This window comes from Chrysochloris asiatica, unplaced genomic scaffold, assembly GCF_000296735.1.
Source record: "Chrysochloris asiatica unplaced genomic scaffold, ChrAsi1.0 scaffold00135, whole genome shotgun sequence".
NCBI lineage: Eukaryota > Metazoa > Chordata > Mammalia > Afrosoricida > Chrysochloridae > Chrysochloris > Chrysochloris asiatica.
The window spans coordinates 459,592-470,966 of record NW_006408653.1 but is presented as its reverse complement, the minus strand read 5'-3'; the positions used below and the strand labels follow the sequence as shown (position 1 = coordinate 470,966).

The 11,375-nt window shown below is 41.8% G+C and overlaps 1 protein-coding gene across 2 annotated transcripts; it reads left to right on the top strand.

Annotated features, from left to right (window-relative positions):
* Positions 1 to 5,188: 5,188 nt before the first annotated feature.
* EIF4A2 (eukaryotic translation initiation factor 4A2) lies at positions 5,189 to 11,348 on the top strand. Of its 2 annotated transcripts, none has more exons than XM_006869741.1 (11): positions 5,189 to 5,249; positions 6,015 to 6,060; positions 6,153 to 6,285; positions 6,562 to 6,701; positions 7,474 to 7,642; positions 7,762 to 7,871; positions 8,069 to 8,212; positions 8,524 to 8,661; positions 8,893 to 8,982; positions 9,216 to 9,295; positions 10,569 to 11,348. In XM_006869741.1, exons 1-11 carry the CDS (start codon positions 5,221 to 5,223, stop codon positions 10,711 to 10,713), a joined length of 1,224 nt encoding a protein of 407 aa, XP_006869803.1. In that variant the 5' UTR covers positions 5,189 to 5,220; the 3' UTR covers positions 10,714 to 11,348. The 2 variants fall into 2 exon arrangements, with proteins under 2 accessions (XP_006869803.1, XP_006869802.1); XM_006869740.1 differs by having other exon boundaries at positions 5,194 to 5,249; positions 6,012 to 6,060; positions 10,569 to 11,206.
* Positions 11,349 to 11,375: the final 27 nt, after the last annotated feature.

The following is an 11,375-nucleotide window of genomic DNA, read 5'->3' as shown; positions in this document are numbered from 1 at the left end:
TTCCATTTCATTTTTGACAATTTCTTATTTTCCTGGATTCATACTTCGTACACTCCATGTTAGGAGCTCTGGTAGTGTAATGGTTACGAAAGGGCTGCAAACCTTAAGGTCAGCAGTTTGAAACTACCAGCTGTTCCTTGGGAGAAAGATGAGGATTTCTGCTCCTGTAAAGATTTACAGCCTTGGAAACCCTGTACAGGGTCGCTATGAGTTGGAACCGATTCCACGACACATAACAACAACAACAACATTCCATGTTCCGATTACTAGTGGGTGTTTACAGCTGTTTCTCTTCATTTTGAGTTGTGCCCAATCAGCAAATGAAGGTCCCACAGGCTTTACTCCATTCACGTCATCACAGTCAACTCTACTTTTTGGAGGCAGTGTTCCCCAGTCACATTTTGAGTGCCTTCCAAGCTGAGGAGCTCATTTTCTGACACTATATCTGATAGTGTTTCTCTGCTATTCACAAGGGTTTCCGTGACTAAATATTCAGAAGCAGTTTGTCATTCTTTCTTCCTAGTCTGTCTTTGTCTGGAAGCTCATCTGAAACCTGTTCACTGTGGGTGACCTGCTGGTATTTAAAATAGTGGTGGCATAGCTTCCAGAATCACAGCAACTCACAAGCCACCACAGTATAACAAAACTGATAGAAGAGTGCTCTGAGTCCTAACTGACTCAGAGGCAGTGGGTTTGGTTTTGGTTTGATTTTGTTCTGTAAATGGTTTGATACTCCAGATTGGCACAGAAGCATTTGTAATTCACTTTCAGAAAGCCGTGTAATTTTAGATCCCAGGCAAGAAGGACAGAGTTCTGGTGTGGCGCTGTAGGATAAACACCGGACTAGTAACCACAAGATCAGCAGGCTCACTATGAGTCAGAACTGACTCGACGGCACTAAGCAACCACAGGTAAGAAGAGTTTAATTTTTCAGAAAGGATCAAATGCAAATGTGGTAAGCACAACATTTTTAGAAACACAAATATAATGCAGGGTTGAGACAATGTGGGCTTGTACTGACTTTACATGAAATCCTTTTAGTACTTGTAACTTAAACCCTGGCGTTTACCATGCCATACCAGTCACCGTGGCGTCAACTCCGCTTCATGGTGACCCTCTAAAACATGCACCCAAGTAGAGCTGTGCTCAATAGGGGTTTTAAGTGGCTAGTTTTCAGACGCAGATGGCTAGCCCTTTCTTCAGAGGTACATTTGGTGGATTTGCTGGGTTAACAGCTACATAAAGTATTTGTATATCCAGTGACTCCACCCTAGGGCTTACTGTTGTTAGTTGCCAATGTGTGGATTCTGACTCATGGTGACCAATGTGTGTACAGTAGCAACACTCCAAAGGTCTTTCAAGGTTAGAGTTGATTGGAAGCATATTGTCAAAACTGCTGTTGAGGCGTGTCTAGGTGGATTCACAATGCCAATCTTTTAGTTTGTAATGCCATATTTAGCCTTTATTTATTTCCTTTTAAGAGATCTATGGAAATCCCCCAAAGCATATAGTAGTATTGGTGCACCTTAAGAAAACACTCACCTATTATGTATTAATTGCTGATTGATTTTGCCCCAAGACTCACACGAGCATAAATGGTTAGCCACTTTTCTGATTTAATTTTGTCTTCAATTTTTTTAGACTCAATTTTTGTTAGTAGAGTTTAGATGTGACGGTAAACATCTCTGACCACCATGCTAGGAAATGCCTGACATCACCTCAGTTCTGGATCTCAATATTGCAGGGGGTGGACTATGGGCACTGTTACTATACTGACAGTCCATCAACTTTGTCAGCTTGCTATTCTAATTGTTGTCACAGTTCCTGCCACAATAATGATTTTTTCCTTTCTTCTTCTTTTTTTTTTTTTTAAAACAGTTGCATCACAGCCAAATTATCTTCTATAATATAAAAAGTATCTAAGACTTTTACCAGTAATTGCACTTCAGGCTGCTCTCATTTGAGTAAGTTTTCTTGAGTATTTGTGATGATACAAAGACAGAGAGCCTCAGACACCCTATACAGGGTCAGCACCAACTCAAAGATACTAACACCAACAATGCTGTGTAGTTCTGGTGTGGCACTGAGGATAAGCACTGGATCGCAAGGTTGATTTGAACGGCAAGGTTGGCAGTTCAAATCCACCAGCTGCTCCTTGGAAACCCTATACAGGGTTGCTATGAGTTGGCATCAACTCCATGGCACACCCCCACCACTGTAGGATTTCTGAAGCTGGAAATCTTTATGGGAACAGAAAGTCTCATCTTTCTCTAGCAGAGCGCTGGGTGGGCTCAAACTGCCTACCTTCGCTCCTTACAAGGGCTTATCAGGGCTCCTTACAAGGTCGCTATGAATCTGAACTGACTTGATGGCACACAATCAACACCAATACCACCAGAGGTCTTTGCGGGAGGAATCCATCTCGAAAAAAATGCTGAACACACATTCCATTAGCATAACCCTATCACAAGGTCTCTGGTAGCGTAGCAGTTACGAATCGTGCTGCTAACCTTAGGGTTGGCAGTTCGAAACTACTAGCTGTTCTGTGGGAGAAAGATGAGGCTTTCTGTTCCCATAAAGATTTACAACCTCGGGAAACCCTGTACAGGGTCACTATGAGTCAGAACTGACTCCATAGCACATAAAAAATAACCACCACCATCACAAGGTCAGCAGTTTAAACCCATCAGCTGCTCCTGATGAAATCCCTATGAATGGAGTCCTGGTGTGGTGCCATTGGATAAGCCCTGGACCTCAAAGTTGGTTTGAACCATAAGGTCAGCTGTTCAAAATCACCAGCCACTCCTCGGAAACCCTATACCGGGTCGCTATGAGTAGGAACTGACTCAACGACACTTAAAAACAACAACAACCCCTATTAATGGACTTCTGGTGTGGTATTATAGGATAAGCATTTGAATGCAAACCATAGGGTCAGCAGTTCAAACCTATTAGTTGCTCCTTGGAAACTCTACACAGGGTGGCTGTGTTGGAACCTACTTGACAGCACTTAAGAACAGCAACAACAATCCTTATGAATAAATGTGATGCCTTTTCTTTATTCAAAACATTTTAAAACCCCAGCAAAGCTTTTGTTTGCAAAGAGAGGGTTAAGCCTCTTTCCTATAATCAACCTTTCCTCACAGGGAAACCCTGCCTCACCTGACTATTCTTAATCAGTAGAGGGAAGGCAAGAGCCCTCTCTTGTAGGATGGAAGTGTGATTAGCACTTCTGGTAACAACACCTTACAGCATGGGTTGTTGTTAAGTGCTGTCGAATCTGCACAGAGTATAGGGTTTCCAGGTGGGTTTGAAGGCATTATGGTTAGCAGTCCAGTATTTATCCTACAACATGGGTTTGTTGTTGTTGTTAACTGCTGTGGAGTCAATCCTGACTCATAGTGACCCTGTATAGCTTAGGAGTGACTGGTGAGTTTGAACCACCAACCTTGTGGTTCAAACCGACTGTGAGATCAAGTGCGCATCCTATGGCACCACAAAGTTAAACGACTATATTGTTTTTAAATTTTGATCAATGGAGCTGAGTTGAAGTTACAGTTGAAAATCTAAGTTTAAGAATCACATAGCTTAAGTAGCAAAGAATACAAGGAAACAAAACAAAATTCCTCCACTGCTGTCAAGCCTGCCTCATAATGACTTTATTGCAGTTGTTACTGCCCTCGGGGGTTTCCATTCGGTATAGTGTGTCCTAGGAGCGACTGGTGAGTTTGAACCGCGGACCTTGCGGTCCAGTGCAGTGGCTTTATAAGAAAGAGGTCAGAAGAGAACTGCCCCATAGGGTTTTCTTCTTAGGAGTCTTTCTTTGTTGTTGTTGTTGTTAAGTACCGTAGAGGAGTCAGTTCCGACTCATAGGGACCCTGCACAGGGTTTCCGAGGCTATACATCTTTACGGGAGCAGAACGCCTCATCTTTCTCCCGCGGAACTGCTGGTAGTTTCGAATTGCTAACCTTGCGGTTCACAGCCCGATTCGTGGTAGCGTAGTGGTTACGAATCGGGCTGCGAACCATAAGGTCAGCGGTTCGAAACTACCAGCCGCTCCGCGGGAGAAAGATGAGGCTTTCTACTCCCGTAAAGATTTACACCCTCGGAAACCCTGTACAGGGTCGCTATGGGTCGGAACCGACTCGATGGCAAACAACAACAACAACACGCTACCAGAGCTCCTAGGAGTCTTGCTAGGGAGGCTGTAAAATCTTTACCATGCCACATCTTTCTCCTACATTTCTTCAAAACGACTGATCTTTTGGTTAGCGTGGTTTAATTTCTTGGCTGCTCACCTAGTCAGTGGTTTTGAAAAAATATCCAATACAGACGGAAACCAAAACATATCTAATTCCAAACTGCAAGGGGAGCTCCCGGAAGCATCTATTGAAATTCCTCCGTTATAAGAAAATTTACTTTAACTTTTGTCCATTTGCCGTTTGTAATAATTAGAATTATCAATCAAACCTGTTAGGTTAGCTTCAAATTATTAGTGTTAATTTTAAGAGAGCAAGAGGAAACCAGAAGCAACATGAATGTGGAGTTGGCTATTCTAGAGACACTTGCAAATGACACAACATGTATTTCTCGCCGTGTAAATGTACCGATAAACACGATTTTCTGGGACTCGTCTGGAGCTTCACAACCTCCTGTCCTGAATGGAGCGAGGTTAAACGCTCGGGCTAAAAGCCAGGCGGCTTTTCAGGGTCAAATTAAATGGCGCTGCGAAAAGGCGCCAGTGCAGAACGTTGTCGTCAGCGAGCCCCCAGCTTACTCTCACTCGTCCGCTGCGAAGGCCGGGCTCCCCAGGGTGCAGTGCACCCCACGCTTCCGCCTGCCGGTCTGCCCGGACTCCCAGACCCGCCTCTGCGTCAGGAACGTGAAACCCCGTAGGAGCAGGGCGGGCGGGCAACGCGATTCTACGCGATCATTTGCTGCAATATTCTTCCGCCGAATATCAAAGAGTCCCAACCCTTCCCCAGGGTTTTGGGATTTCCAGAAGCCCTGAAATATTGAGGAATTATAAAATGTGGGGTTCTCCACCAATTTATACTGCTAGTCATTTGAGGTAACGACCTCAGAATTAAAATTTTCTGGCGGGGCGAAGAGCGACAGAAAATTCCTCCGCTAGAAACGGGTTCCGGTCGTGAGCCTATAAAAAACGGGCAGCACAGCTCTGCTGTCTTTTCAGTCGAGCGCTGAGTGTTTGTTCGGACATGTCTGGTGGTTCCGCGGATTACAACAGGTATGGTGCTTTTTCGTTGATACTATTTTGCTGTGAAAGTCATGCGACGCCTGGCAATGTTGTAATATGATGGCATGGAGGCAAGAAATTCAGCATTCGTTTGCGTTTCCTTCAGGGGCTACAGCTCCTGTGCCCTTCGAGAAACTTCCATGGTGGGAAGGGCCCCAAATTGCCGGGAAATCTGTCAAGGGTATTAAAAAGAATGACTAAAGGGTGCCTTTAAAGACGTTCTGCATGTCAGCGGTGCCTCCTTGCGACATGCAGAGCACGGCAAACATGAGCCGAGATGCAGCCCGCGTTCGGTACTGGGAGGCCGGGCCCCGGAGCATTTACGTGAGGCCAAGGGCGAGCCTTGAGTGACCAGCTGCAGGGGCTGGGAGTGTCAGCACCGACTGCGCCTGCCGGGCCCGAAGACAGCGGGGTCGGGGCCCCGCGAACCGTTAAAATCCTACCGGGCCTCGCCGCCGCGTCAATCTCCCGGCTTGCGCAGTGCGAGGGGCCGAGCTCCGCGCCGGTAATTATCGCGAGAAGTTCAGCGACCAAAAAGGGATCGTTTTGTGCTGGGGCACTAGAGACGAGTTTCCGGGCGCCCTGTCCTCAGCCGGTCGGTAGGGCCCGGCGCGCAAGTGTGCACTGCGCTGCCGCCTGATTGGCTCCCAGGACGTGCTTACGGGGGAGGAGCATGGGGGCCTGCAGGCTAGGGAAGGGATCGGAAAGGGTGTCTGGTGAAGGGAGGAGCTCTAACTGCAGCATTCTCGCCAGCAGAGAACATGGCGGCCCTGAGGGAATGGACCCCGATGGTGTCATCGAGGTAAGAAAGGGAGGTGTGGGTTTTGAAACTCGGGGAGATGATGAGCCTATTACCTCTATTTAATACATTATATATTTTTTAAACTTAAACAGAGCAACTGGAATGAGATTGTTGATAACTTTGATGATATGAATTTAAAGGAGTCTCTTCTTCGGGGGATATACGCTTATGGTTTTGAGAAGCCATCAGCTATTCAGCAGAGAGCTATTATTCCTTGTATTAAAGGTAAAAAGCAATCTTTGGCCTTTTTAGAAAATGAATTCGCTGTTCTGCATAGACTTGGACCATAATAGGCTAAGTAACGTGGGGGTCTAGCACTACTTGGTATTTAAAGTGAAATGATGGCAATCATCTTTCGGGACTGACCTGAAATGAAGAAAATACTCATTGCTGATCACTTAATTATTCGGGCATAATTCATGTTCCAAATAGAATACATGGTGTGAACTAGAAGTGACCGTTTGATGTGGGATCGGTAAATATGTATCCTACTTTTTTTAGGGTATGATGTGATTGCTCAAGCTCAGTCAGGTACTGGCAAGACAGCCACATTTGCTATTTCCATCCTGCAACAGTTGGAGATTGAGTTCAAGGAGACCCAAGCACTAGTATTGGCCCCCACCAGAGAACTGGCTCAACAGGTATTGATAGTGTAGTTCAAAAACTGCTTGCGTGTTGCATAGATTTCAGGTTTCACAACTGAAGGATTTAACTGAGTGTAAATTGGTCCTGCCAGAGCCCTCCTTTGAATTGCCCGTGCATGCAGGGAGTTCTGTAGGCAGTTAAACTAGGAGTTGGGTATGCAGATAGTGGTTTGCAGGGTTGTTTCCCAACATTTTGAGAAACCGAAGTTTACTCTTGGAGTGTCTGAGATGTATACCCATTTTTTTTTTAAGTTTGGGTGCAGTTGTGCAACATGAAAACTGCAGTGACAGGTTAACATTTGACTGTCTCAGTAGTTTGTGATGCATCTGTTGCATGCTCTATTTTCAAAGCTCAGTTACATTGACTTTGAAGTAAATCTTCCTAATAAAGCTGTCAGCTTCACTTAGGACAAGACTAAAGCACAGTATACACCACGGGAATTCTTTAACTCATTTTTCCTAGTTGTGATAAGTTACTGATTGACCTATCCTACACATTGAAGAATGATGGGAGTATTTTTAGTAGTATTAGCTGTAGTTGTAAAGAAACAGGATCCCAAGTTTGGCAAGGTTCAAGAATAATACATTGTTTTAAAGGAATTTTATCTTGAAGCAGTTCGTTCAGTCTGCATTTTATGCTTGGAAGTAGTTGTGCTGTGCATGCATAAAAAAACTGTTTGCAGACCAGATTTCTTGACATTGTTTGGGTAGTTAATCGATAGATCCTGTGATATTCTGTAGGATAATAATTGAGGCTTCTGGCTTTTAGATCCAAAAGGTAATTCTGGCACTTGGAGATTATATGGGAGCAACTTGTCATGCCTGTATTGGTGGAACCAATGTTCGAAATGAAATGCAAAAACTGCAGGCTGAAGCACCACATATTGTTGTTGGTACTCCAGGGAGAGTGTTTGATATGTTAAACAGGCGATATCTTTGTAAGTATTGCCTTTTTCTTAGCATAGTGATTTTTTTTTTAATGCTAATGGTAGATTGGCTAGGGGAATCAAATTGTATCCATGAGAATCCAGAAATGATAGTATGATGTTTTCAACAGCTCCAAAATGGATCAAAATGTTCGTTTTGGATGAAGCAGATGAAATGTTGAGCCGAGGTTTTAAGGATCAAATCTATGAGATTTTTCAAAAATTAAATACAAGTATTCAGGTGAGAGTTTCATTTCACCCCTTATGAGATTTGGTGGACATGCAGTACTGACACTTAAGTGTTTTATGTACTGCTTAAAGCAAAACTAGCTGAATTCTCCATATAGTCTACACTTGGTCTCAAATATTTTTTACTATTGCTGTGTGATATACTTTGGTGTTCCACCATAATTTTTTTTTTTTTTATTCCATTTTAAGGTGGTGTTGCTTTCTGCCACAATGCCAACTGATGTGTTAGAGGTTACTAAAAAGTTTATGAGGGATCCAATTCGAATTCTGGTTAAGAAAGAAGAGTTGACCCTAGAAGGAATCAAACAGTTTTATATTAACGTTGAAAGAGAGGTAATTTAATTATAAAGATAAAATGGTGTATAGCCTTGAGTTTTTCCTTCTTGTATAAGTACTGTGCTAAAATTTCAGAAACTAGGACCATGTCTTGGTTTTTGTAATAATGCTAGCAGAGTTACACACAAGAAGAAAAGTAAACGCACTAGATTGGAAAAGACTGGGGTGGACCTCTTTCTTAATGTCCAGTGTCCTTTGTCTCAAGATTTGGTGCAATAAGTCTTCTGGACCTATTAGATTGCATTTTTAATGAAAAAACTTTATAACTTTATTACATTTTTACTTTTTTTTTTTTTTACATACTGTAGGAATGGAAGTTGGATACACTTTGTGATTTGTATGAGACTCTGACAATTACACAGGCTGTTATCTTTCTCAATACAAGGCGCAAGGTGGACTGGCTCACTGAGAAAATGCATGCTAGGGACTTCACAGTTTCTGCACTGGTAAGTAAGTTTTTCTAATGTTTTACTTTGATTACAGCAGGATTTAGACTACAACAGAGCTGCTTTGTGCTGTGTTGTCGTTCCCCCTGCTCAAAGTAAAGTTGTTTCTTATCTATCCCTGACTGCTTTTCACTTGTAGCAGCCCAGGGACGCTTGGTCTCACACATACTGATAAAATTAAATAAGTGACCTTGACTGGTGATTCTTCAATTAAGAATTATAACTTTACAGCATGGTGACATGGACCAGAAAGAGAGAGATGTGATCATGAGGGAATTCCGATCAGGGTCAAGCCGTGTTTTGATCACTACTGACTTGTTGGTAAGTGAATTTTGTTACAACTTTTATATTACCTACCAAAAGTTATTTTGGGGGCAAAGGTTTTTTAATAACCTTTTACCATTTTGGGCTATTTGGGAGAATAAAGAAAAGACCACACTCCACAGTGGGCTATATAACACTTAGTATAGCTTACTACTATTTTGTGGCCTACATTAATAGGTGTCTACTTTTTTCTGGATGAGCATTTGAACATATAACCAATTGTATTTTAGGCTCGTGGGATTGATGTACAACAAGTGTCTTTGGTAATTAACTACGATCTACCTACCAATCGTGAAAATTATATTCACAGGTGAGTTGATGGCATCTTTATATTGGTAAAGTAAATTTAAATAACTTTTTTTCCTGAACGGTAACATCAAATCAGGGAATTGATGTAGAAAAATGACCTCATAATTAAAAATGTAAAAATGACCTCATAATTAAAGTGATCAGAAGAGTGGGAAGACTTGTCAGTACACAGTGGGAAAACAGTTTACAATGTTTGCCCCAATTATGAAGTTTATTACAGGAGCAGGTTTAAATAGGTTGGACTTAGCTTAGGTGTTTTGACTTTTCATGTTGCTCTTGTGGTTTACATGTGCTTTCTTCATCATTGATTCCTCTGTAGTTGGGATTTTCTTGGTGCCATCTGGTAGCAATTTTGAGTTCCCTGGTTAGTTAATAGTGGCTTTATCCCTAAATAAATTGAATTGTGCTTTGTTATGTGATGTAAAAAAAGACTTTTTAAAAAATACAGGAGTCGATAGCAGCAGTTGATGACGAGATGGCGCTCAGAAACGGCGACGTAATTTAGGACGTGGAATCATAAGCGAAACAGCACACTGTTTGAATAAAGAGCGAGTCGGTATTTATATTTGTTTTTCTTTTGTCATGATTATTTGATATTTAAGTTGCTCCAGTCAAGCATTTTTTTTTTCTTCCATGTTAGCCTTTTTCTTAGGTGGTTTTGTATTGTCTGTATCAGATAGGTAGATGCTTTGGAGGTATTAAACACGTTTGAGTAATTTGAGTTTTTACGTGTGTGGGACAAACTGAAACTGAGCAAAAAAGCAGTGATAAGTTTGGGTTACCATACCAAAATTTTGTTTTCCCACTGAAAAAAAAAAGGTTTAGAGAGTAGTTAACCTTGCACCATTTGTATTTACAGTTCCAGAAGTGCGTCGAAATGGATTACATTACATAACTGTTCTTTCTGTTTCATCCCTGGTGGTTTACATCTGTCCCAGGCTGACACCTGCTCTTGGCTGGCCCAGTTTGGTATGGGCTTTAATTTCACTACCCCAAACACTATATATACTGTCACCTGCTTTATAAAAAATAATGCTCAAGGCACCTGTTAAAATCTCATTTTTGCAGCCAGACAGCCTTTGCATCCTTTTGGCACTTACTGCAAAGGAGGACTCTTTGAGTAGAAGCTATTGCTCCAATTAGAAGCACAAATCTATAACCTTGATAAGTAAACAGCCGCTGATGGTTAACAAGTGGATCGACATGTGCAGTAATTCATAACAGTGCTTGTGAAGTAACATAACTGATGGCTGATTTTTTTTCCTTTTACACAGGATTGGCAGAGGGGGTCGATTTGGGAGGAAAGGTGTGGCTATAAACTTTGTTACTGAAGAAGACAAGAGGATTCTTCGTGACATTGAGACTTTCTACAATACTACAGTGGAGGAAATGCCAATGAATGTGGCTGACCTTATTTAATTCCCAGGATGAGAGTTCTGAATGCCGTGCTCCCTGTTGCTGAATGGGCGATCACAACGTGCATTGTTTCTTTCTTTGGGAATATTTGAATCTTGTGTCTCAATGCTCATAACGGATCAGAAATACAGATTTTGATAGCAAAGCGACTAAAGTCGTAAGCTCTTGTGAGGAAAGTCATTGACTTCATCCTCTTTAGAGTAGACTGTTGGGTTTGGGTATAAAAGATGGGGTCTGTAAAATCTTTCTTTCTTAGAAATTTATTTCCTAGTACTGTAGAAATGGTTGTATTAGATGTTCTCTATCATTTAATAATATTCTTGTGGACTAAAAGATATAAGTGCTGTATTAAATCAGCCAATTATGTTAAACTAGCATATCTGCCTTTATTGTGTTTGTCATCAGCCTGAATAAGAAAGGCCTTAAGAGTGATTTTTTTATTTTAGAATGCATTTGTTTGGTATTGTATTTATTCAATAAAGTATTTAATTAGTGTTAAGTGTGAACCTGGACCCTGTTGCTAAGCCCCCCAGCAAGCGATCATATCCTAGCTAGGGTTAAACCCCCAGTCAAATTTGCCATATTGCACATGTCTTAATGAAGTTTGAATGTTAAATAAATTGTATATTCACTTTAAATGGATTTTTGTCTTTTTATTAACACCA

Excerpts from the sequence above, each read along its gene's own strand:
- EIF4A2 (XM_006869740.1), top strand. The coding sequence starts at position 5,221 with ATGTCTGGTGGTTCCGCGGATTACAACAG. Across the intron at positions 6,702-7,473 it reads CCAGAGAACTGGCTCAACAG|ATCCAAAAGGTAATTCTGGC; the intron begins GTATTGATAGTG and ends TCTGGCTTTTAG. Across the intron at positions 7,872-8,068 it reads AATTAAATACAAGTATTCAG|GTGGTGTTGCTTTCTGCCAC; the intron begins GTGAGAGTTTCA and ends TTCCATTTTAAG.